At 42.4% G+C, this 27,151-nt stretch overlaps 4 protein-coding genes across 4 annotated transcripts in view; 1 reads left to right on the top strand and 3 right to left on the bottom strand.

The window, feature by feature from the left end:
- LOC126565343 (glutathione S-transferase 1-like) overlaps positions 1–27,151 on the bottom strand; it is a 190,646-nt gene that overhangs the window by 134,746 nt on the left and 28,749 nt on the right. The window lies entirely within an intron of this gene.
- LOC126564626 (tRNA-specific adenosine deaminase 1) lies at positions 16,757–23,043 on the bottom strand. Its single transcript, XM_050221707.1, has 2 exons — positions 22,036–23,043; positions 16,757–17,180 (listed from the first exon to the last, which is right to left on the bottom strand). Exons 1-2 carry the CDS (start codon positions 23,040–23,042, stop codon positions 16,757–16,759), a joined length of 1,431 nt encoding a protein of 476 aa, XP_050077664.1. The 5' UTR covers position 23,043.
- Positions 23,278–24,853, bottom strand: LOC126565066 (glyoxal reductase-like). The gene is made up of 6 exons (XM_050222204.1): positions 24,721–24,853; positions 24,348–24,428; positions 24,142–24,249; positions 23,954–24,067; positions 23,706–23,878; positions 23,278–23,628 (listed from the first exon to the last, which is right to left on the bottom strand). Exons 1-6 carry the CDS (start codon positions 24,851–24,853, stop codon positions 23,278–23,280), a joined length of 960 nt encoding a protein of 319 aa, XP_050078161.1.
- LOC126565058 (zinc transporter ZIP9-A) lies at positions 25,746–26,803 on the top strand. The gene is made up of 2 exons (XM_050222197.1): positions 25,746–25,865; positions 25,937–26,803. The coding sequence occupies exons 1-2, from the start codon at positions 25,770–25,772 to the stop codon at positions 26,801–26,803; spliced, it is 963 nt and encodes a 320-aa protein (XP_050078154.1). The 5' UTR covers positions 25,746–25,769.

Here is a 27,151-nt window from a genome sequence, read left to right as displayed (position 1 = left end):
CATAATCGGCACAAAAGTGCAGACATAATCGAACATTAATACCATATCCGGTTCCATTTCATCATTCTCGAACGCTTTGCATGAACTAGCAACATTTGTAACTACCACTCCGCCTCCCTCTCTCTCTCTCTCTCTGCTATGTCTTTCCCTTCTTCCCTCCTGCACACCGCTAAGCCATCGTCGATAAATGATTTAATCTTAATCTCATACTTCAGAGTGTGCCCAACCGACAGTGAGACGATGAAGATTTATCGCATTATGGTGTGCATTAAGTGACTGTGTGTGTGTGTGTGTGTGTGTGTGTGTGTGTGTGTGTGTGTGTGTGTGTGTGTGTGTGTGTGTGTGTGACAAAACAAAAAAAAACCCATAATCACCGTAAAGACAGCAGCTGGTGTAAGTGGCAGGCACGGTACAATGATCGTGCGAAACGGCACACAACCAAACCGCAGCCAAGCCGGATGAATTTCGCGGGTGAAATTTCGCTCACAAAAGCGAAACACTATCACTGCTGCCTGGTGGTTGCGTTCGTAATTAACAACGCATATTGTGGTTTGTCCTTGGCACCGGATTTTCTTACGGATCACGCTAAATCGTACTATCGTGTTGTTTGTTTCTGAAGAGGACAAACAAACAAGGATGTTACATATTATGAAAAAGTATAGCACGCAATTAGCAAACTGTGGGGATTAATTAAAAATCTATAAATATTCGACGGAACTAGTTTTACGAAATCAGAGTACACGAACTGCTTATAAATTGCAGTATCTAGATTTTCTAGGTTAGGGCCTAAGTTTTATTTTTTTGTTTTTTGTTTTTTTTTTATTATTTATTCTGCTAGCGTCCGGAGGATTTATACTGTCCAAAAAGTAAAAAAATATAATGATAAACCAATGAAAATAGAGAAGAAAATCCTTTTGGCTCATAAAATACTCACAAAAAAACTATATGGGTTTATGCTTGATCCTATGAGAGGATACAGTAAAAATTAAAAGTAATGAATGCACATAAATCAATTATTCAAACATTCATTTATTTCTACGAACTGTCTTACAAATGATGAACAGTAAAAAAAATGAATAGCTAAATTCGAATAAACTAGACGTGCCGTTTAACTCAATAACATAATAAAATTAGGTAAAAAATTTAATGAAAAAAAAAACAACCTAGCATGTACCCGGGATAAGGCAAAAATAACAGGGAGAAAATTCCACGTTAATCTAGTTTATATTCATAGTCATCCCATGCGGTCTTCACAATACTTAAAATACTTAAAACAAATTTTAAAAAATAATGATAATAATGAAAAATTTAAACCGAATGATAAGAGTAACTAAGATACATAGCTAGAATTAGTCATACTATCGACATGGTTTGGTGTTCTTGGGATTGTATGCGGGTAAATGTTTTAAAATGATCGCTTATATCACTCTCTAGAAAACGGTTACCTATAGCATTTGATTACAAATTAGCTGGCAGCTTAGTTTCGCCATTCGTGATTTATGTGCACTATTAGGCGCTGGACTAACTTTTGAAGAACATCACGAATACACCATTTTTAAGGCGTGTCACGTGTAGGCAGATATTCGTGCTTCGTAAAGTTATTCGATTTTGTTTTTCGTTTCGTTAGTGGTTTTCCTTTCTATTACGATAAATTTGGATAGTTATGTAGGCCAAAACAGGCTAGATGGCTCATTGTAATAGTAAATGATAAATAAATAAATAAATAAATCCGATATGAGACCAGTTCTGCAGGAAATGAACTAGAAAGTATCTGATTCAAATAAATATTCCAATTTACAACAACAAACAAAAACAAAAAAAAACAAGAACAATTAAAAATAAGCATCAAATTCGATTGAAATTACAGAATCAACAAACAATAAAAAGAAATGTACTAAAAATACTACACGTACAATTTTTAAAAGTGTTCCGTTGTTCGATACGAAAACTCAATTAAAACTTGTAGTAAATACACTTAAGAAGGATAGTTGTCAATAGATAAAGTGATGAAGTGTTACCGTTTTCCAACAGCTTCAAATTCATAAACCACCAGGCGTCTCCATGAGCATAAATTACCATATTTGCCAATATTTATGATTATGATTTTATTCTGATTTTTTAACACTCGCTTCACAAAAAACTAAATTATTGAATTGAATTGATTCAATTTCTTTTTCTTGTAGCTTTTATGTGTCAAATTTTGAATAATCAAAACTAATATTTAAAAACGTCCTGTCTGTTTATAAAATAAACTACTATACAAGCGATAATTTTGCGTAGTCAACGCGATTACCCGTAACGCACCTATCGGTGTCTCCGTCTTACTCCGATATTCGTGCGGAGAGTGTCCCGTTATCCCTATCGATCGACTGGCGATCGACGTGTGCTCCTGTGGTGTTAGTGTGTGTATCGTTGCTGCTGATCGTAGCGATAAGCAAGCGTATCAACGCAACGCTATCGCTTTGATCGGCGCTTGTGCTACAAGTTAGTGTGTGTGTGTCGGTGTGTGTTTATTTGTGCATCGTGTGATACGGTAAGTGTTACCCCTTTTTTATCCGCTCCGTTGTCTCCGGCCCTACCATGGCGGTAGAGCAGGATGCTTCCGACTCTGATCGGGAGAATGATCTTACCAAGGAGGTAAAAAGAAAGCCGGGGCGTCCCAAGGCCGCACCAGCGGCAAAAAAAATTGCCTTGGATGATAGGCCTTCGACTTCGAAGGCCACATGTAGTAGTGTCACTTTGGCAAAGAGTGCCCAGGTGACAAAAAGTGCCCCGCTAACAAAGAGTGCCCCGCTGGTAGCAACTAACGAGCCGCTATCAGAACACCGAGCGCGTGCTTACCCGCCGTCGTGGGAGGGTAAGCCAATAGTGTATTTTATGCCGCGAGTTAAACAACTCGATGTAAGGACGATCGCGGCATCGTTATTTAAAAAGTACCCGGGCGTTGCCGATGTTTTTCGGATGCGCCCAAACAAGATCAGGGTTACCGCAAAGGACCGGGCTCAAGCCAACGTCATTGCGGCTGACCCAGAATATACGGAGCACTATCGTGTTTATATTCCCGGTAGTTTGGTTGAGGTTTCCGGCGTAATCGAGGATTTCGATTACCCTGAGGAGGAAGTGGTGCAATTGGGCTTTGGGGTTTTTCAAACCCCAAACTCGCCCAAGATAAAAGTGCTTGAAGCAAAAAAGCTCTTCAAGCTTGATGCTTCAAGCAAGCAAGAAAAAAAATACATTCCGACTTCCTCAATCAGGGTTACGTTTGAGGGTACGGTACTCCCGCAGGCCCTCATTCTAGAAGGCCTCCGGATACCCATTGACCGGCCGTACGTACCAAGGGTGGCCACCTGTTCAAAGTGCAGTCGGATTGGGCATGCCGATGCGTTTTGCACTCGCAAAACTTCCTGTGGAAAATGCAGAGGGGCACATGCCACCGAGGAGTGCAAAGCCCCTTCCCAGAAATGCTCGCATTGTCGGGATGAGTGGCATGAGGTAGCTTTGTGCCCCGTGTACCGAAAACTCCAAAAGGAGCAGACGAAAACAATTTCCGAGAGGGCACGCGGATCGTACAGCGATGCTCTAAAGGGAGCAAACGCATCAAACCCTTTTGCTGTTTTGGGTACAGATGCAAATGACACGTCCAGCCCGACTGCACTTGAACAGGTGCCATTGAGACCAGTGAAGAGAGTACCTTATAAAAAGGTACAAAGGAAAGTCCTAAGGACAAAAACTAAATCCTTGGCACAACAGCGTCTCGCCAAAGCTAAAGCTTCCACCCCAGTCCAGAAACGAGATGCTGAACAACCCATTCCCGCTCCCCAAACTGCCAGGAAGGAGCCCAAGAAAAAGCGATCCCCCCGGACCGAAGCCCCTCTGGAAAGCTTGGCTTTTCCAATCGGGGGTTCTCCGAAAACCCCTACCCCGTCCCTTTCCGAGATCCTAGAGTCCCTCCTCATGACCCTCAACCTCCCGCAGCACCTGCACATGATCGCTACTTGGGCCCTCCCTTTCCTGAAGGGGATGATCAAACAGTGGCTGGCCCAATGGCCATGCTTAAGCATGATGGTCCGATTGGACGATTAATTCCTCCAAGGGCCACCATCTTACAGTGGAACTGTAGGAGTTTGCTTGGCAAGCTAGACTCCTTTAAAGCATTAGTGGGCGAGCACAACTGCGATGTGTTCGCCCTCTGTGAAACTTGGCTATCGGAAGACATAAATCTTACCTTCCCAGGATATAATATAATCCGTGAAGATCGCATTACAAGGGGTGGGGGAGTACTAATTGGTGTTCGAAAGAGTCACGCTTTCAGCAGAATACCTACCCCTAGGCAAGAAATTATCGAAACTGTCGCAGTAAAGGCAAAAATTGGCGATCTTCACGTGACAATTGCATCCATTTATATCCCCCCGATAGCCAACAATGAAAAAGAAAAAATTGAAAAGTTCAAAGAGGATCTTGGAAATTTAGCAGCGGTCTTGCCTGGACCACTTTTGATCCTGGGAGATTTCAACTCCCATGGAATCGACTGGGGCTGCGATAAGGATGACATTCGCGCTCCAATTATCCGAGACATCTGCGACAGATTCGGGTTTTCAATCCTCAACTCAGGAGAGGCAACTAGGATGCACACACCGAAGAGTAGGGCGAGTGCACTGGACTTGTCTCTATGTCCGTCAGCGATGGCCCTGGATTTTAGTTGGAAGGTGATCCAGGACCCTATCGGTAGTGACCACTTGCCGATAGAAATTTCCTACATCAAGGGAGGATGTCCAGAAGGTGGAATCCCCGTTAAATGTGACTTAACGAGGAACATCGACTGGACGAGATACGGTGAATTAGTAGCCGCTTCGCTTTCTCTTGACTTGGAAGATTTGTCTCCAGCTCAGGAGTACGAAAAACTTGTTTCCATTATAAACAAGTGCGCTCTTGAAGCCCAAACAAGGCGCTCCCACCAAGCAAGGACATTCAAAAAACCTCCCACTCCTTGGTGGGACAAGGATTGCCAAGCGGCTTTTAACAAGAAGCGGGAGGCGTTTAAAGCATTCCGGGACACGGGCTCAAGGTCTTTATATGAAAAATATAAAGGACTGGAGAGATCGTGCAAAAACCTGTTGAAGGCGAAGAAAAAGGGCTATTGGCGTAGATACGTCAATAACCTAGACCCTTCCGCTTCACTTAATTCGCTTTGGAGGATGGCTAGAAGGATGCGAAACAGTAACAACATCAACGAGAGCGAAAGCTTTTCTGGCGAGTGGCTAAATGAATTTGCCCACAAGCTCTGCCCCGATTTCGTTCCTGCGCAGAATTTTCATCAAAATGCGCCTGGCAGTGACCCTATCATGGACTCACCGTTCACTATGGTTGAACTATCGCTTGCCCTCCTTTCAAGCAAAAATTCTTCCCCAGGCCTGGATCAGATCAACAGCAAACTGCTGCAAAATCTTCCCGACATGGGCAAGAAACGTTTGTTAAGAATCTTCAACGATATGTTGGAGTTCAACAGCGTCCCGCAAGAATGGAGGGAAGTGAAAGTAGTCACTATTTTGAAGCCTGGCAAACCGCCATCAAGACACGATTCATATCGGCCGATATCATTACTTTCGTGTCTGAGGAAACTCCTTGAAAGGATGATTCTTTTACGGTTAGAAGAATGGTTGGAAACCAACAACCTTCTCTCAAGTACTCAGTTTGGTTTTCGTAAAGCCAGGGGTACTAATGACTGTTTAGCGCTTTTGGTGACTGAAATAGAGCTTGCCCGTGCACGCAAGCAGAACATGGGGTCTATCTTCCTTGACATACAGGGGGCATTTGACTCAGTTTCTCCATACAAACTGAGTCAAAAGTTAGAAAATGCGGGCCTGGGACCAAAGTTGAATAACTTGTTATTCAACCTTTTGTCGGAAAAAGCTATGAATTTCAACAATGGTCACGTGCAGTTAAAACGGACCAGTTTCCATGGACTAGCACAAGGGTCCTGCTTGAGCCCCCTGTTGTATAACTTTTATGTTAGTGAGATAGACTCTTGTCTAGCGCCAAACTGCAGTCTTAGACAATTGGCAGACGACGGCGTTATATCTGTTGCAAGCAGAGACGCCGACGAAATACAACTGGCTTTACAAACCACTCTGGACAATCTTTCCGAGTGGTCTGAAAACCTTGGTATCAAGTTCTCTGCTACGAAAACTGAGATGGTAGTCTTTTCTCCTTTTAGCGATACGGGAAAAAACAGGGAGAAAAGGCTATATGACCCGAAAATTGATGTCTTTCTGTATGGTGAAAAGATATCAATTACCGACAATTTTCGATACCTTGGTGTATGGTTCAATTCTAGGCTAAACTGGAGTACTCACTTCACCCGTCTGGTGCAAAAATGCAGTAAAAGAATCAACTTTCTAAGGACAGTCACAGGATTCTGGTGGGGCGCACATCCATCAGACGTCCTGAGACTGTATAAGACAACGGTACTATCCGTATTGGAATATGGAAGCATATGCTTCCATTGGGCATCCAATACGTTGATACTCAAGCTTGAAAGGCTACAGTACCGCTGTCTTAGACTCGCACTAGGGAGCATGAAATCCACACACAACATGTCCCTAGAAGTGATGACCGGAGTGATGCCGCTCAAACTACGTTTTGAAATGCTGTCGCTTCGCCTTCTAGTCCGTTGTTCAGTATCAAATCCCTTGATAATAGAAAATTTTAAAGCGCTTCTAGAGACAGGTTCTAAGAGCAAAATCCTCAAGATTTATGAAGATTTTGTTGCCCTACAAGTGCATCCTAGCGCTCCACAGGCATTAAATCGTGCTGCCCTTCCTGAGAACTACAGTTCCATTTTAATAACAGATTCCTCATTGCACGAGGAAATTAAGACCATACCTAATGATCTTCGCCCGAGGGTAGTTCCGGGTATTTTCATGAACAAGTATGGTCATTTAGACCAAATAAGCCAGTACTACACTGATGGATCATCCTCTGAGGAGGGCACTGGCTTCGGTGTTTTTAGCGAGTCCACCGAAGCATTTTTCAAATTGAGGCAGCCATGTAGTGTCTACACCGCAGAGCTAGCCGCAATATTTTACGCACTATCGATGATAGCAGCGAGACCTTCGGACCAGTACTTCATCTTCACTGATAGCCTTAGTGCTATTGAAGCTCTGAGATCTCCGAAGGCTGTTAAGAGTCAGGATTTCCTCACCATAAAAATCATTGAACTGCTTGGCTCAATGTTCGAAAATGCGTATAAGATCTCGCTAATTTGGGTCCCTTCTCATTGTGGAATTCCCGGCAATGAGAAGGCAGACTCATTGGCCAAAACAGGCGTCCAAGAAGGCGCTTTTTACGACCGACCTATCTTGGCCCAGGAGTTCCTTCGTTTTCCACAGCAACTTTTCCTGTCTCGCTGGCAGAGCATGTGGGAGGCGGATGAACTCGGGCGTTTTCTCTTCTCGATCTCTCCGCAAGTGTCCCTGCGGCCTTGGTTCGATGGGCTCTCTGTAGACCGGGCATTCATACGAATGATGTCTCGACTGATGTCGAATCATTTTGCGTTGAATGCTCATCTACAGCGTATAACTCTGGCTCAGACAAAAGTGTGTGGCTGCGGTGACGGATTCCACGATGTGGATCACCTTCTGTGGTCTTGCGTGGAGTTTGAAACCGCAAGACCCTCCTTGTTGAGCGCAGTCGGGAATATCGGCAGACGACCGGGTACAGAAATTAGAGAAGTGTTGGCTACCAGTGACCTCCCCTACATGAGGATCATTTACCGATTCGCCAGAGACAACGGTCTTGTCCTATGATTCCACATCCCTAGTATCCTTCCAATCCTTATTCGTATTCCCCAATTCCTTTTTTGTTAAATGTTGTGTTGTCTATGTTTTAAGTGTATTTTTTGTAGTGCCACGGGTGATCCGATGACTGGGCAACAGCACTCGAGGGTGATTCCAACACTGCCGTAAAAGGGAGGCAGGCGTTGTTGAAAGTGCAGTGTTCTCCACTCCAGTCCAGTTTTGGCACATTGAGTTTGACAGTGTAGGCGTCGGGTTCGGGGTGTTTGGCGGGCTCAGTCTCGGGAGTAGTGAAGTCGCTTTCGCTGCTGCGGGATAGAGCTTGTCGATCATCCTTTGATTGGACGTTGACTGGATTGAGCTTGGAATGTCATTGCTGGAATGCACTGGAGAGCACTGTACGCAGACAAATAAATGTTCGTGCTGTCTTAACGATGTCTATTTGTTCGTTGCAGTCCAGACCATATCGTAAAGATCAACAATAGAACGGCCACAACACCACCGGAATTCGGATATAATGAACCTCCATCATCACATAGACACAACAATAGTCCTGGACCATCAAAACGCACAACATCCACCAATAGATCATCATCATCATCATCATCATCATCATCATCATCATCATCATCATCATCACCATCATCATCATCACCATCATCACAACCATAACCGAGTATGCCCGGGATAAGGCAAAGAATAAGGAGGAAATGCCTTATCAATATAATTGTACTTTTTTTTTTTCAACACAAGTGGTGTTGACAATACGGCACTGGACCGTCATATTCAATTGTAAATAAATAAATAAATAAACAAGCGATAATTTAATTATATTTAAAATTGAGTCTCCATTTTGTCTAAATAAACCTTTTAGTCTTACGTAGCTTCTACGAATGTACATCGATAAAAAGAATCATCCTTCAAACATTTAATTCCCCACTGATACTTATTATCATTTTGCTAGCTACAAGCGCTCGGTACAATATTCATGCCGTGACAAAAGATTCTGATGGCGTGCAAAAGATGTCCGACAGAAAGAACAAAAAAAAAGCAAAAGTATGTGCTGCTAGACTCACATTTTCCTGCGGACGACTCACGGAAGACAGGAAGGAAGCAGTAAATGAAATGACACCATATGTGCTTAAGTGCGCTGTTTCCTGTTACTGACCGAAACAATGTTGAGTGTACATTAGTTTACAAAGTTCCTTCTCAGCAGGTGCAGAATGCCTTGAAGAATCCAGAATTGTTTGTATAGGAAAGGTTAAGCAAGGACTTTGTCGAAGGCTTCTCATTACAAGGACCTGTACTGCTATTATTTTGTAGTATTCTTCAATAAATGCACATTTAGTGAAAAATCATTGGAAGCTGATACGATAGACTACATAAGACTTACTTCTGCCAATTGCATTTTAGAGTCTTTTAGTGATTTTCTGTATCAGAAGAAGCATGTAGAAATAAATAATTCATCTTCAGTTGAAAACATCGATTAAATGCAAGAATAATCAAACCATTCGGAATGCTTGCTCCCGTGCAACACAAATAACCAACTGTACTTACCAACACATCCCAATGTGAAACCATCTGGCTCGCAACTCAGAATGGATTATCGGTCGAGATTTTGCACTCGATGAGCGTAATTTCATGATAATTTTATGGTAATGCTAAACGGATAAAGCCTTTCACCGTGCAAGGCAACCGGTTCCGGTAACGACTGAAGCCGAGGGTTGAAGTTCCACTACCGCCGTACTTGACTCAGTGATCACACCTACCGTACAAAGTATGTGTAATGGTGTACCCTCTGTGTCTGCTATTCATCCGAAACTTCTATGAACAGATTCCACGTGCCGAGAGGTTCGTTTCCAGCTTTCGTTCCTGCCAAGCGCTTGCAGAAAGGATTTTTGATCAAAGGAAGTGGACTGAAGTGATGCTTATAACGCAACGGACACCACCACCAACAGTGTGCCTTACCGCACTACCAGCACGGGCAAACCATTTTTGATTATTTCCTTAACCCACAGCAGGCAGAACCTTTGGCTAGTGTTCGAGCTTTCCTGGAAGGATTCACACAATAACGAGCGAGCGGGTTTGCTACCGGACACGAGAAACGAGTTAAGAAAACTCCGATCCAACCCTACACAGCTCAGCTCTCGCCACCCAAAATATCCGACCCCGGGAGTCTAGGCGCAGGAAAGTGCTTAGCCTAGCTGGTTCGTACGTTCCGTTTTGCCCGAGCACGTAATGTGTTGTAATGCGAAAAAAAGGGAGCAATTGCATTTTCCGGTCAAATAAACAACTGCCAGCAACGATGCCGCATCTATGAATGTAAAGCAGGCGTACGGCACGGTGGACCTCGCTTTTTCCGTAATCCTTACAAAGCTACCCCTGGCGGATAGTGCGGACAAACACTGGCAACTAGCAAACTGAGAAAAGCAACTGTGGCAAAATGAATAAGCTCAGGCAATAACAGTTGCAGTGAGATGAGAGCGGAAACACTCGCTCCCGATTGCATTTACGGTTCAAATCCGCCACGTCCAGGCGGATGAGAAAGTAAAGCCTGACCCGGCAGCAGGCGTTCGAAAGAATTCTGCCCAACAATCGATTGTTGTTCGATGGAACGCACTAACGAGACTAACAATTTTGCGGTTTTTCCGACTTCCGTTTGACTTCCTTTAAATTGGTACCGAACCTTGTTTCCTTCGTTCCGCTCCACCATCCGGACACGGTCGACTTTGGTTCTTATGCGCGCGCGAAATCCCGACGACGTAACGACAACTGCACTGTTACGCGCTCAAGTAGCAGACGCGAAACATTTACCACCGATCCGGGGGTACGATTACAAAGCGAAACACTATCGGTTTTGGGGCGGACTGGGTTAAAGTTTTCTTTCTTTTTTTATTTTACTCCGAGAGATTGTCCGCTTGTGCATGTTGCAGGTTCGAAACAGACGAACGTTCGATTGGATTTAAGCGATCGAGCAAATTGTACCATTGCACCATCGGTGTGTATCGTCTCTCCATCCACTAATCCGTAAGGATATGGAGCAGGATGTATACGAAAGCGGTCCGGATTCGCGATGAAACGGTTTGGGTTTTTATTTCGATGAGCTAAGCACAATTGAAACTACAACCCAGCGCTCTTGATTGCTAATGTAACACATAAACAGTGGACTTGTTTCGCCCTAGGTATGATGGTTTGAGCAGTACAACGCAAAGATAAATACAATATCTTGTTAAAGGTCAACTACCTTACATAAGCTTCAATAAGCTCAAAGGTTTGTCCTTTAAAAAAGAGGATTGTAACTAATAGCTTGTCTTGTTGACAATACGGCGTAGAGCCGTCATACTAAAATAAATAAAATAATAGCTTGTCTTCGATATTTGGAAATTCTCGTAGCTGTCTCGTGTTCTTCATCTTCGTGTTGTGTTTGTCGTTCCTGTTCCTCAACTTGGTATCGCTCTCAAAACTTTTCATAGGCTGCGATAAAAACACGAGAGTAGGTAGCTTTTAAAGCTCAACTAAATATTGAACTGAAAATATTAGTTGGTATTTTGCCGGAGATAGTAGAATGTTCTACCGCTGTCGTTAGCTCAGTGCGCTCGGCTGGTCCGTCTGGTATAAGATTTTTTTTCCAGTCAATCGATTGCAGTTAGAGTTCAAAAATGACTGCGTGAATGTACGCAATGTGTTATAAAAAGTTCATGGAGTCAAATTACTCTAAGAATGTATTATGACGGTTTAACCTAAGACAGTGTTAGAGCGAGAAGAAAGCATAAAACAATAGAGAAGAAAGAAAGTACAGAACAGATGCCGAATCACCCAACAATTTACGAGTAGCAGCCCTAGGACCACTAAACTCCCTCAACACGTTCTATGTGAACCCCAGCTGAAGGGATCCAGACCACTGGACAGTACTCCAACAATGATCTGTCCGAGCGTGTCTGATTGAACGAACAAAACAGGTCCTTCATATATACATAGAGGGTCGGTAAAATCGTGACGACGGTGGCCAGGTGCTACCTATAAATGCAACAATATAAGGCAAAAAAGTAAGACCAGTGTCGAACCCAACCAGTAGTTCCGGAAACACTGAATCTGTCTATGGTTTATCACTTAACTCAACGTCATTAATCAACGATTTAAATTGAGATAATTCTTCTTCTTCGTGGCTTAACAAACCTCCTCATAAAGTCACGCCGGCCATCGAATGGCTTACTAGACTTGCTGATACCACATAGTTGGATAGTCAGTCCTCGCTACGGCGAGACGGTCCGGCTGGAATTTGAAACCCGGTACTGCCGTTTGAAGACCGACGCCACTGTTGCATACACCATCGGGCCGTCCCAAACTGAGATCATTATGATCAGCTAATATGAAGCTAAGTTCTTTTTTTTTTTTTTTTTTTTATTCATAAGGGACGGCCAGGCCGTATTGCTATGAAGCTAAGTTCTAATATGTGTATAAGTCTGTGTCTAAAACCACTCTTTATTTCTAGTTACGTTACTGACCGACTGAATGATCTTGGGAATAAGTATTCTCCATCTGTAGAAGTGCTTCTGCTAACAACCTTCCAAAACTTCTCTTTCAACTTGATTCCTTCACTTTAATCTTCTTTTTCTTGACTTAACCTCCTAATAAGTCACGCCGGTTATGGAATGGTTTACTTTACTTGAGTTAGATAATAAGTTGTCACTACGGAGGGAATAGCCCGGATGACCGGGCCGGTTCGCTCCAATGAAGCTGCTGATTTGATTGGGCTATATTTAACATAACTTAAAATATCTGTATTAACTTCTAATCAAACCTGTTTCAGAAACTTTCTTAGTAGCACCAATGAAAAGGCAAATAATTTAAAAAAAACGCCTGGACCTTTACTGGATATTGACAAGAAATTTTTTTTTATTTTCTTGTTTTTTTTTCTATGAAAGTTATAAAAAAATCAATTGAATCCAAAACATGCCGAGACTAATGATTTTTTTATTTCTTTATTTCTTTTCTTTCGGTTTTTATAATTATTACATAAAACTCCTAAGGGAAGTTTCTTACTGATTAAATAAATCTTCTTACTGATCAACTTACTCATGCTAGGTTGGGCCAGACCAGGAAACCAAACAAAGATAGAAATGAACTCTTGGTTTGACTCAAAAATAAAAAGTAAACCATTCCTTTTATTGGAAGAAGGAAATTAAACTTCAAGACCAATCGTAACATTATTTTTTATTATTTAACAATAAAAGCTACATTTGCTCTATTTAAACTCAATCCCAATCCAACGAAAAAAAAAAAAAAACTTCGACACACTGCGACACCTTCTGTTGCGAGAGTCAACCCGGTGGGGTGCTTCTTCAGCCGGCGAAGAAGGTCGTGCACATAAAGCAACGGTTATCTGCCCAATTGCAAGCTGTTTACCACTGCAGTAGTGAGCGAATTCACGTACCCAGGGCATGAAATGTGTGCACACGGTACGAAAAACCCACACATCCACAGGAGTAATTTAAACAACAGTCGCAAAGCCACAGCGCTGCCAAAGCAACAAAAAAAAACCCCCCGAAAAAAGGTTATGTCCGACTGCCTCAGAAACGGGGTTCATTTAGCCGAACCACGCGAAAAGAATTGGTAAATATCATACAATGAAATGTATGTTAGTAGGTTCTTGAGAACAGAACTCAATACTGATTTCAGTGAATAAATTTAAAGGCATATAAAAGAAATTACTATACAAAGCCATGTAAGTATTTTGGCTGAGTTTCATAGTTATAAGTAAAACAAGTAGCTTTGTTAAAAAAAAATCCCGTGAAAAATATACAAAGCTTAATGCAATTTAAAGATGTCCCTTTGTAGCATAACAAAAATCCCTTAAGCTGTTTCATATTATATGACCCTGTCACATTTCTTCGCTTTCGTCCTGACGTTCCCTTTATTTCCACCAGAAGAAGCCAATTAAACACCGACACCAGCAGTGCAAAACGTAAAAAGGATACGAAGCTTAGCCAAGTTTTTTGTTTGCCGCGTTGAAATACACACGTACGTGAGTGTGTGTGTGTGCTTCATCTCATCTCTACGGCAATGTCTAACCCATTTGTCTACACACTCGTACGAAACACGAGCCAAACAATGGAGGTTCCTCCCAACAACAAAAAATGGCTGCGAGGAACGATTATTCTCACTAGGAGAAATCCCAAAGACCGAAACACCGGCAGTTTCTTGTTGCAGACAGTTTGTGATGCCGGCGATCGTACGTTGCACGGTTCAGTCAATTTACCGGTTGTCTGGTTCTTATGCCGTACTATCAAAACACGAATCGGTGGCTAGGGGACTGGGGAATACGACATACATAACCATATCTGGCTGGATGCTAACTCCTGGTGCAGGTATTTGAAGGTGTTGATGCAGGTATTTTTAAAAATGTGTCCTTTTTAGTTGCTATAATATGTGAAAGATCCTTTTTTGTGTCGCTTAATTTTGAAGGTTACTTTAATTACATTTAGCGACAGGCCAGCTGGTGTAGCATAGACTAAGTTGTGTTTTTCGCCTGAAATATTAGTTTTTTTAATTCTTACTAGATTGTTGTTAATTACTATTCAAATCAATGGTTGAAACGTCATTTTTTTAACAATGAAAAAGGTTTAAACTATCTTTTGTTCTGGTCAGGTATGTTTATAGGAAGAAGATGATGATATGCATATGATGGGATCACCTAAAATTTATTTACTTAGAACTACTCGTTGTTGATCTTTTCATCTCCTTCTTCTTTTGATTATCCTTCTTCTTGTTCTTCTTGATCTACTCAGGATTAAGCACGTATCAGACAACATTCCTCAAACCTTGGCACGAGATTTCCAACTGGTTTAACTCCACTTCATCTACTCGTGAGCTCTCTGTATTCTTCTACGCCTCGTGCCGAGCAGATCGAAGTTGAGCATCTTTCTGAGTTCGACATTTGTATCATGTGCTCTTACTTCTTTATTTTTTTGAGTTATATTTCTTTTCCTTCTGTTACATTTGAAGTTCAAGAGGGCATTTTCCTGCCAAATTCCTTAATTTGCTTGGTTCTTGGCTAGATTGGTCAATACTGCGAAAAAACAGTTAACAGAAAGACGGACGTTGACTATCATCAGAATATCTGCAACCCCCAAACTACGCCTTGCTTGTACAGACCGCCTCAGGTAGTTCATGACATAGTTCAGGACTGTAGAGGAAACGTTAGTGGACAGTATAGACTGTAGTAGAGACAATTACTAGGAACAATATGCCTCCAGTTATCTTCTTACATAGAATCATATAAGTTACGATCGTATCTAGAGGTTTCAGAACTTTTCTTTCACTTCAAGATCGTTTCCTTGAAGGGATATTCAATCAGGTCTTCTTCTTCTTCTTGGCCTGCTCAAGATTGAGCACCTCGCGTCTACATGACCAGGTGGCCAATCAGTTTCCAGGAAACTAGGTCTAGGGCTGCAGTCCTCGTTATACTCCATTTGATCCAGCTAACGAGCTCACTGTGCTCCTCTACGCCTCGTGTCGAACGGGTCGCTGACGAGCACCTTCTTGGTGGGGCAGCCAACGTATCCTTCCGGCTTTGACTACTGTCAGGATATCAGCACCGCCAAACTTATTCCAAAACTCGTACCTTAGAGGACTACCAAAGGTACCAAGGTGTGGTAAATCGTGCATTTCGTGTGTTGTTGGAGTCTTCTAGATCGCAAGAGTTTATGGAGTCCGTAGCAGGCACGATTCCCCTGAACAATGTGCCTTCGGAACTCGCTGTCGGGCACCATCAACGTCAGAGCCTCCGGCAAGCAGGTATTTTGTCTTCGTCGCATTGATGCTCAATCCAAATCATTGGCCTCGCGTTTCAGTCGGTTGTACGTCTCGCACACCGCCGCAGTTGTCCGTCCGATGATGTCGATGTCATCCGCGAAGCCAAGGAATTGGAGAGATCGGGAGAAAATCGTGCCCCGAATGTCGAACTTCGCGCTTCGCATGACAAGCTCCAGAGCGATGTTGAACAACAAACAGGAGAGTCCGTCTCCTTGCCTCAGACTCCGGTGAGATTCGAACGATTCCGACAGCATGCTCGAAACTCTCACCTTGCACTTCACCCTTTAGCAGCCGTACCAGCTTCCCAGGGAATCCGTACTGCTGCATGGTGTTCCATAATTCGGTGTTTAATTCGGTGTTCCGATTTATGGTATCGTAGGCTGCCTTGAAGTCAATGAACAGCTGGTGCGTAGGAATCTGGTGCTCCCGGCATTTTTGGAGGATCTGCCCTAGAGTAAAGGTTTGGTCGGTTTTCGATTTTCCTCCAACAAATCCAGCTTGGTAGCTTCCGACGAAATCTGTAGCAAGGGATTCCAGTCTGCAGAAGAGTATTCGGGACAGGATCTTATAGGCAGCATTCAGGACTGTGATGGCCCAGTCCATCCTATCGCCCTTTTTGTACACCGGGTGTACGAAACCCAGTTTCCACTCGTTCAGTAGTTCTTAACAGTAATCTTAACAATCAGCCGATGCATGATAGCGGCAAGCCTCTCCGGACCCATCTTGAACAGTTCGGGGATCGCTGCCAGCTGATTTGTTACATTTCAGCTGTTTAATGGCACTGATGACTTCGTCCAGGGATATCGAACCACCTTCAAGCAGGTACTTTATCTATATCTCGCAAATCACCACAACTGTCAATCGAATGTTGTCCAAATAATCTCGGAAGTCAAGGAGTTAGAGTAAATGAACACAAAAAACGAAGCCCATATTAAACAGCGAACAGAAAAGTCTATTCCTTTGCCTCAGTCCCTGATGAAGATAAAACGATGTATTTCGGAATGAAAAAAAAATGTTGCAAAAGACTTTACTTTGTAACTTGAACTATATTTCTTCTTCATATGATAAAGAAAATTCTCGTACTTCCTAAATAAACATTCCCATATTCAATAAACAAATCCACCGAGTGAAAAATAGAAACTTTTTACCTACATCCCTTCATCCAAATCAATGTAAAACTGCCCCAAACTATCTGGCTTTGCTGTCCATTTCCCAAACATACTATCCCGCACGATTGTCCATTGTTTACCATACTCCACCGATAGTCGCTTCGCATCCGTATAAGAAAGTTTGGCAATATTCGGAATACCTTCCGAGGCCGGCAATTTACTATCTTCCGCTTGAACCATTGCACCAGGATCCGCCACACTGGATTCACCACCCGAAGGTATGCTCGGAACTAAATTATGTAAAACGTTCCTAGTATTTCTGGCTGCCAGTACTGTACGGCGATAGGACTGTGCAAAACGGTGAAATAATTCGATTTTAGAAATCTGCAAACGAGCTGCCGGTGTAGTAAGTTTCCGCTTCGTCACTCCATGTCGACGACCAGCTACTTCCACCTCGTGGGGCCTGCAAATAGAAATAAGTATAAAGTAGCGGCCCGTGAACAATCATAACCCAAGAAGCAAGCATTTAATTGCACAAAGTGAATCAAGTTGTTAAGAACGCGATGCGTAGTGAGAAGTAGAGCATTACAGTAAATGGAAATGCAATCAGGAAATCTGAAGGGAAAAAAACAACTCCAAAATGGAATAAAATAATAACTAAAACATGAGCACAACTATAAACAAGAATTATTAAATCGAATCGTAACGGAAACAGTAACATCGCTACAGCTCAGTAAGGATGTGTGACCATTTTTCCAGACCAAACGAAATTGCATTTGACACCCTCTTTATCCCTGCTACCCAACCAAAACGAACGGGGCAAAACAGCGTGTGTCTTGCTCTAAATCGTCTAGCTCACTTGTTTACACTTATGTACGAGTATTCTGTGACGTCATGAGGTTTTGGATTTGCCGTAACCGTACGATTCTGTGTTTCGTTCACACTCGTATAACTGTTTCATTCGCACTTACAGACGAGATAGGCCGAGCAATGTTTGTTTGCCAACGATATCGATGTTGTGTCTAGATCGTATCGATGCATTGGTTTTACATTTCGCTCAAACTCGTATGTCATTCCTCTCGCACTCACGGACAGTATAGACGGAGTAAATTTTTGTTCTGAAAGGTATCGATACATGTGTGTATACGCCGGGTGTTTTCCTTTGCTTGCACTGCTATACCTCACACACAAACGCATACATACACGCCTCGTACCTTTAAACGCGTAACCGTCTGAAATCACGCCAGACGGCGGAGTAAGTGAAAGCCAAAAAAAATATTCTGGTGCCATGAAGTTTGTAACTCTTTGATATTAAAAGAATCATATATTTTTTAAATACAGGAAAAATCATTATCTCACAAAGTATTTAGTTGTTCATTTCAGTTTTAATAGGTGTTTATTTCTTGGGTGTTGGTCCAGCTGAGAGATCTTTGTAAAATAGTATTATTTGAAAGTGTTGTTACCGTTTTTGTAATGGCTGACTTAAAACGTCTGCGCAAATCTGGCATGTTTTATCGCCAAGCTGCAAAGTATATGGCGCTGGAACCTAAGGGAAAGGATAATCAGGATGCAGGACCAAGCCAACCATGTTAGTTGACTTTATTACACAAGTTTAAAGAATATAAAGTTCGATTTCATCGTAGTGTTTATGTTATATTATTATTTACAACATACCCAAAATATAGCCACGAGCAATTTAAACCATGAAATGCAGCGCACATCGCCAACCCCAGAACAAAGTCCAGTACCAAATATGAACCAGACCGAAGAAGAATGTGTCGAATTGGCTGACTACATCGATTGCTGTTCTTCCTGTGAGATGAGAATGAAATCAACACTGACGAAACGTTCAATCAAATTATCGATAAAATGTCTATAGTTGATGGAATTCGTTACTGCGCGCTTTCCACCAACGCGTCGCATAGCTCCATAAACATAATTTGAAAGCTTTTTAAAAAAGCCAACGTTAAAGTTCCTTTAACCGCTAAAACTTTTCTGTGGACAAATCGGAATCCTTCGACGGACTTTAGTACTAACAAAGTAGTTAATACAATTTTTCCCACGTTAACATACCTTTTGCAATTGGAACAGTATTTTCCTTTCCAGTGTCAGTAGCTAACGCACAATATTTCAATATATTTATAAAAAGCTGTTTAAACCATACAAAATGCAATTTGAATGCTACCTTTCGATCGATCCTTGACAAATTGGTTGTACTCAGATGAAAACGTCATATCATCTGTTTCTTTGTCCAGCGGCATTTTGCTTAAATAGTAAAAGATGATAATGAATAAAGGCGATGCATTACATCACGGTCCACCACGACGATTCTTATCAAAACCATGGATCATTGAAACTCAACAATGATATTCATTATAGTTTGCTAGTTTTGCATTTACCAAATACAAATACAAGAATGTACACAAAAAACACATTTTCTTTAACTTGCGATCCTATATAGCGCATGTAAAACAAAACCTACTCCGATCCACACTAGATTATCACGACTAAAAAGGACCATCGCATCACCGCCGCAGCAAATCATATGGTAAATATGCATTATACACTAATAATCACAGTTCAATTCTCACTTCTCCTGCTCACCTCTAGAGATATCCAGAAAAAACAGTACTGCATATTTCAATCTCTTCTCTCTACAGTTCAATTCTCACTTCTCCTGCTCACCTCTAGATATCCAGAAAAAACAGTACTGCATATTTCAATCTCTCCTCTACACACAGGCTCAAAAGCAGCTACCTTGATCCATAAGAGAAACAGAGCAAAAAGCATGGAAGAACGAACAAGCAGTGCGAAAGAGAAAAAAACAGCATACACAAATCAATTTTTTTGCACATCTCCATGACGTCAAAAATTTTGTGACGTCATAATTTGTGGTAAACAAAATTGCCCCATCCGTTTCTGACTACGGGGCAATTATCGTGACAAAAGTAGGGCCCCATTTTAGCCCCATTCTTGCAACGACTTTACCTATTTTGTTGTGCTTGGGTACTAGCCAAAGAAACCTCACCATGCTATTCCAGCATTGGAAAAATCGTAATCGCAATCGTGCAAGAAATAATTATTTATGTGCCGTTTCCTTCTCGCCAACTAATCCCCTGGCAGAGCACAAGAGGGAAACCCGGGTAATTGACACACCGCCTTCAGCACACGAATTCGTGCTGAAGGGAATTTTATACAAAAAATCAGAAAAGAACCAGTAGAAGAAAGAAACTAACGCACCACAGTAGCGAATCGGCATGACCTCCAAGGAGTGCACGGAACGGTTTATGCAATCGGATTTGCAATGGAAACAGCGCAAAGAAACAGGCAATGCAGTGTAATCTGCCCTCTGGTGGATGGTAAAACGGAACGGAAATGGAAATGGTGACTTGTAATTATGGTGAAAATGTGTAATTAAATTACGCCCGTTGCTGGTGCATTGGTAGGAACCGCTCACTGTAGGTAGGAGTTGTTGTTCACTGTATCGTCGTTATCGATTTCATACGTGACTGTTTCAGCTTGTTGAGCTTTAGGGTGGCATGAAAGGATATTTTTACAAGTTGCTTAGGAAACAATTCATGCCCTTTCAGTATATGCTACTTGAATCTGTTTCTCTTCAGCACTAATGTATTGGTAATAAGTAATATTTTAAAGCTCTACATGATTCATCATTCAGGACCCATGTTTCCTTAGTTTGTTGTGTATAGAGAAAATTTTAATCCGTTTTAACCAATTTGCATAGGTAATAAGCAAAACTGTCGACGAACTTTGTTTGGAGAGAGTGTGATGAATCGTTGGGACCTGTTCACCGGTTCGCATACAACACCCGGCATTATAATATCCTCTCCTCTTCTCTTTAGGTGAGAATCTAGATTCCCAATGACCCATGGAAAGCGATTGAAGAAGAAATCACGCTGTAGTCATGGATTTCGTAGGCGTAGGAAAAGCAGAAATTGGCAAGGATGGAACGATCAGAGCGAAAGGATCTTCCGTGAAATCTATTTATTTAAAATGTCTAAACTTAAACAGAACTTCATTAGTCTAGTGGGACATAATTTTGATCACTCAGTATCAGAGGCGGATTTGGCACTTCTCTGCTTCCATCTACCAGAACCGCCGAAATTTCCTAAGTTCCTACACTCAATACCTTCTACTTATTAGATGTTACAAAAGCTTCGCTCGAAACAATTAATGGATTTCTGACTTCTCATGGTCTGCTAAGCCAGTATCCTGGCCATTCTCCATCTCACCTAACGATGGAAAGATAACCGTTCAGCTAGAAGAAACTGTCATTATCGCGGCACGTCAATTGTCCTTCATTCAAATGCAACTAACTGGGTTCGGTTAGTTTTGTACAAAGTCCTCGTCAAAGATCAAAGGCTTATGTGTACATTTTGCTTATCTATCTACATTACCCCTGCGTAAATCAGTGTGTTTATACTCAAACATACAAGCCAAAAAAAAACAAGATATTATGGTTCTGCCATGTTATAGTCGGATGTCACCATGTAGGCCATATACTTTAGTATATAGCTGTAATTAGGTAAATCACTTAATGGATTCTTAAATCTCTTCTTCTATTTTGTTAAAAATTAGACCATCATACAGAAGACCTCAAAAAATTCCTTATAGTTTTGAGCAACTCCTTTCTATTTTATTTTTCAACACTAGAATTGGCAAGCTTTGATCATAAAAAAAATTCAGTACGGCCTGGTAGTCCTATATAATAAAAAAAATAATAATAAACATAGCTTTTTGAAGTCACATGTCACAAAACTTTGTTCAAGTTTTTTTTTATTCTTGTGCAATACTTTATGCACTTATAGATCAAAACAAAATTGCAATAGATAGTTCGAACTCAGGCAAACAATCCACCAAATTTTGGTAAAGTTGTCCCAAGTAGAAGTATCGAAAGCAGCAGCTTAAATATTGAGTATAAAACGATCTTAAATTATTGTCCGTCACTGTAGTTCTCGAAGAGGCTTTCTTTGAGGTTCTTCTTTCTAGCCTTCCTAGCTTGCGGTCCCACAGGATAAATGAAGTATAGCGAATTATATTGCCTTCACTGCCTTTAAGATAGCTGGCTGCAGAAAAAAGTTACTAATGAAGATTTTTTTTATCCAACCTCATTTTCTAGGCCATTTCCAATCAAGTTGTGTCCAAGGCAATTTAGAGAAACTCAAAAAAGAACTTAAGTTATAACACAAAGCCTCCAGGAAAAGAGGGGCTAAATATTCCAATATTAATAATTATTATTTTTTGCATGATAATTTTTTTCCACCCTGACCCCTTTTTAATTTAACGATGAAAAAACTTACCTATTTGCTACATCACACCAAACGATTCCACACGGCGATGGTTGATATTTGCCACCATCCGCAACAAGCGACCGATTTTTCCGATACAGAAACATTCGTCCATTGTTTGCCGCAATTATCGTAGGCCGGCGTCGACAAAACGGATGCATTATCGAATTTTTCTCCCGCTCAGCCCAATCATCGAAACGACCCCAAAGCGCACGTCTTATGGCCGCTATCGAATGATCCGTACCGTCCGACAGCACCACACTTTCCAGATAGATTGGCCGATCGAGTAACAACATTAGCAAGCTGCCCTGCACACCGAGCACGTTCCAGCGGGCCAACTTATCGCTACAGGAAACGGAAAGCGTCCGTACACCGCGGCCCGGTTTCGTTCGTACCACGCCAACCGTTTGCACCATTAGGTCACCATGGTCCGCATCGGGCTGCAGTACCTTACCACCCGTCATTCCTACCGGTCGTTTATCTTCCTCAACCGAAGAGATGCAACACCCAACACTCGTTTCGTCATCATTCGTTCGTTCCATTCGTGCTTTTTTTGGCAATGAAACATCTTCCCGCTCGGCCTCGAATATGCTCGCATCACCACACGGACTGTGGGTGGTAAAGAAATGAAACGAATGGTCAGCTTTTAAGGCAAGCTTACCACCTTCCGGTGTTTGCTTCTCAAAAATGCTTTCTTTTTCATCGCTCCAAGCATTTTCGATTTGTTCCAGCAAATAGCGCAAAAAGGCACGACGTGCTAATACTTCCGCATGGCTATCATTTACCCGGTCTCCACTGGGACTAAGTTCATTGCCGGGCAAACATTTTGTACCGGTACCGAGGGCGACCACCCGAATTTCGGTCGTCTTGTCATTCGCGTTTTTTTGGAGCGTTTTTAAAAGCACAATTGCGGACAGAATTGTCCATTCGAACGATTCATTTGGTTTGCCAGTTTTCGGAAGACTTTCAAACTTGGCCAGACAAGCGCTGGCGATACGATTGGCTAAATCGATTTCCATTTTGTTTAATATTTAATGTGAAATATGAATTGTGCTTATCTCCTTACCTCTAAAATTCCATTTTCAAAAAGATAACCACCACAATTTAAATTTTTGACCATTTACGCTTAGCAGAGTGAAGATGAATCAAGGTTAAAACTTATCAACAAACTATGAAAAAAGCAACATCTCCAAGGTTCCTCAAAGGCACCATCAAACACGCAAACCTATATCCCGTCCCAAAAAAGGAACCTCCCTACACGACCGTTTCCGGGTTCCAGGCAAACTTATGACCAACGCTCGCCTGCAGCTCATTCAACTGCTTCATCTCCTTCGCCGGAATTTCAAACTCCAGTGCCACGTTCTCTTCAATATGCTCCCGTGAGCGTGCTTTCGGCAGGATACCGATCTCCTGCTGAAACGCCCAACGAAGCAATACTTGGGCGGGTGTTTTTTGAAGACTGGTGGCCACTGCCTGGACCGTCGCGTCGTTCCGAAGCTCGGTAGTGTTGGACGACCCGAGTGATGAGTAGGCCTGCAGGAAGATGCCCTCTTTGCGACAAAATTCGAGCAGTTCCGGTTGATAGTAGTATGGGTGCCACTCAACCTGTTTGGAATACGAAAAGTTGGACATTTGTGCTATAATGTCGCTTTATTTTTAATGTCTTTAATCACATCCCGTACCTGATTCACCGCTGGAACTACCCCTTTGCAATCCGCCAGCATCTCCTTCAAATGCTTCACCGTGTAATTTGATACACCGATCGATCTAAGGTGACCTTCGCGCTGCATCTTGCACAACGCATTCCAGGTGGCCATACGGTACTTTACATTATCCGGATGCGTTACTTGCATACCTAGCCGGACAGGAAAAAGTGTTTAATTAGATTCCACTTTGCACAAAAAAGAAAAAAGTCCATCAAATCACTTACCACTCACTCCGGGCCAGTGGATAAGGTACAGATCGAGATAGTCGGTTTGTAAATTAGCCAACGACTTTCGTACCATCCCTTCCACAAATCCTTCATCCTTTCCTGCCTGAGAAACTGAAGTGCAAAGGCAAAAATGCTCAATACAAGTTGCTCAATTCAGGAGAAACAAAACGCCTCCCTTTACTTACTCAACTTGGAGGTAATGAAGATGTCTTCACGCTTCAGATTGTACTTCGGTAGCAACGTTTTCAGCGCACTTCCAATGTACTCCTCGTTGCGATAAACGACCGCAGTATCTGTTTCCGTGCGAGTGAGAGACCAGAAAAGGCAAGCGTTTATGTAAATTTCCCAGACCAACACCAACACCGCCACCGTGTCCCATTTCCATACGAACCGATGTGTCGATAGCCGGCGCGCAGAGCATAATCCAGCACTTGGTAAATTAGCTCCTGTCCGTGGATTTGGAATGTACCGACTAAAATTCGAAAGCAAAACAAAATGTGGCCTCGACTTAGAAGAATCTTCTGACTATTTTGTTTGTTTTTGGATAGTTCAAGTAAAAGGAAAACGCACGATTGAAAAGCATTTGAAAGACCTTTCGATACGGAAAGCGGGGTAGGCCGGTGAACCCGGAATTTGAAATTCGATCTTATGAATATGTAATGACCCCGTGGAACAATCCATCCGAAAGGGCATTTGCTACCGCCGGCGAGTATTGAAGATTGGCTGTTTTGAGACACAGACAAGCTGCAATAGGAAATACTTACAACCAATTAGGGGAATATTGTAACCGGTATTCAACTTGAACGTTTTATCCATTGTAGCGAATGAACGGTTTAACCGGCGAGAAACTACTCTAAACGAATTAAAAAGTGAACTCAAACTGTGCAACTTTTGCATTCACGCACCACTGCTGACCGGTCAGCACGAAGTCGCTGAGGAACCAAAACAACAACACTACACAATGAGTGTGCATTGGGAATCTAGCAAAGTGACACTTTAACTTTTTATTTGATCTGTTTAATATTTTAGTTACATGATACAAATTCAATTTATGTTATTTATAAGTTAAGGTTATGATTAAGTTCAAATAAAAAAGATATAGCAATTTAAAGATTGCACAATATTCACGCAGATCCGTTGCAAGAAAGTTTTAACAAGTCATTTTTATGCAAGCATGTTTGAAATATTTCTAAGCTGTTGAAGTAAACAAACCGGATGGTTCGCTTTTCTAGGGCTTTTCTGAGGGCTAAAGGATTGATAAGTTTTTGATAAACAGTACCAATGGAGGGTCAAGCCTTTTTTAAATATCTCACATGTACAAAAACATCAAAAACGCAATTTAAATGCCTCAAAATCGTTACCAATTCAAACGATGAAACCGAATGTCAACAAAGCGAACCGTCGGAAATGTGTCAAAAATTTTTGGCAAACACACCAAGAAGGGAAGGAGGCGCAAGAGAGAAGAAATTTACCTAAACAAGCAAAACATTCCCAACGAAAGCAAGTGCGTCCACCGCACAAGCGAGCATAGGACACGTAGTAAAACCTTCCGCGTGTGTATAAACAAAAAAAGTGACCACTTCCGCTCGCTTCCACTTTCTTAGGGAAGGAGAGGAGTTGTGATGCAATTGTGCAATCATGTCTGGTCAGCAGTAATAGAGAAGCCGTGTCATCAATATTGGATGGTTTTCCACCCTCCCCAATCAGCATTTGGCAAGGCAGAAGAGGGAACCCATCATCGGTTTTTGCCACACTACAGTTATTAGCCGAGTAATCGAAAAAGCACACAAAAGCATTAAAAACCCGCTTCAGAATGGATGAAACTGCGATGCTGTTCGCGCTGGTTATCGTGATGTTGGTCGGGTCGTACCTGGCCGGAAATATACCGCTCATAATGTCATTATCGGAGGTAAGATGATAACGGCACGGTTGCGTTCCTTAGGTCTTTAGCGTTGTACTAATCAATGTGCTTCGTTTTAGGAAAAACTAAAGAATGTATCAATATTTGGTGCTGGTTTGCTTGTCGGTACGGCATTGACCGTTATCATACCGGAAGGAATTCGATCTCTGTACGATGAACGATCGTTAGAACAAGCAGCGAAAGGCCCTGGAACGTCGTCCGGTCTTCCGGTAGATGATCACAAGCACGAGCACAGCAATGATGAACATTCTGCTACAATAGGATTGTCCCTGGTGCTTGGTTTTGTGTTCATGATGCTTGTGGATCAAGTTTCCTCCCGTCGTACGGAAGGCTCGAGTGAGCGCAATCTAACTGCCACGATCGGACTGGTCGTGCATGCTGCAGCCGATGGTGTAGCTCTCGGTGCAGCTGCCACCACGAGCCACTCGGATGTAGAAATTATCGTGTTCCTCGCCATTATGCTGCACAAAGCACCGGCAGCATTCGGGCTGGTAAGTTTCCTCCTGCACGAAGGAGTCGAACGGGACCGGATCCGGAAGCATCTGCTCATCTTTGCCCTAGCCGCACCAGCTCTTACCCTACTGACTTACTTCGGCATCGGTAGCGAACAGAAGGAAACACTCGAATCGCTCAATGCAACCGGCATTGCTATGCTGTTTTCGGCCGGTACTTTCCTTTATGTTGCGACCGTGCACGTCCTGCCAGAGCTAACACATCGCAGCGATCACGGCCATGGTCATGGCCATGGACATCATCATGGAAACTATAGTCTGCTGGAACAGCAACCGCCAAGCTCATCGGTCGCCGTCAGTGGGAAACCGTCCCCATCTGCCGGTGGTCCGGGTGGACTGAAAAACTACGAACTGGGGCTACTTATACTGGGTGCATTGGCACCACTATTCCTGACGCTAGGTCACCATCACTAGTAGGTGCTCAACCAAGTTCTTTTTGAAACATTTGCCAAATTCGTTACAACCGTTCGACGCGTTACCGGATTTTGTACATGTTTTGCATTCAACTAATGTGATTCTGTTTTTATTTCTTACTACCGGCGCTCCGTTTGTAATATTCCTATCCTTTCTCCTTTCCTATCAGGCAAGATGTGCTAGTATATAGGGGTATTTAGTTGTAAACGATAATAGCAATAACGAAAAGATTGTTTAGAAAAGTGCGGAAAACGCATTTATTTTCCATTTCTGTTTTCCTTTCTCCCTGAACAGTACGGGTTTCGTTCGCATAGGCTTCAGAAATAGTAGTACTAAGACGATCAAAAC

Source organism: Anopheles maculipalpis, chromosome 3RL, assembly GCF_943734695.1.
Source record: "Anopheles maculipalpis chromosome 3RL, idAnoMacuDA_375_x, whole genome shotgun sequence".
NCBI classification, from domain to species: Eukaryota; Metazoa; Arthropoda; class Insecta; order Diptera; family Culicidae; genus Anopheles; species Anopheles maculipalpis.
This window is presented reverse-complemented; position numbering and strand designations above follow the sequence as displayed.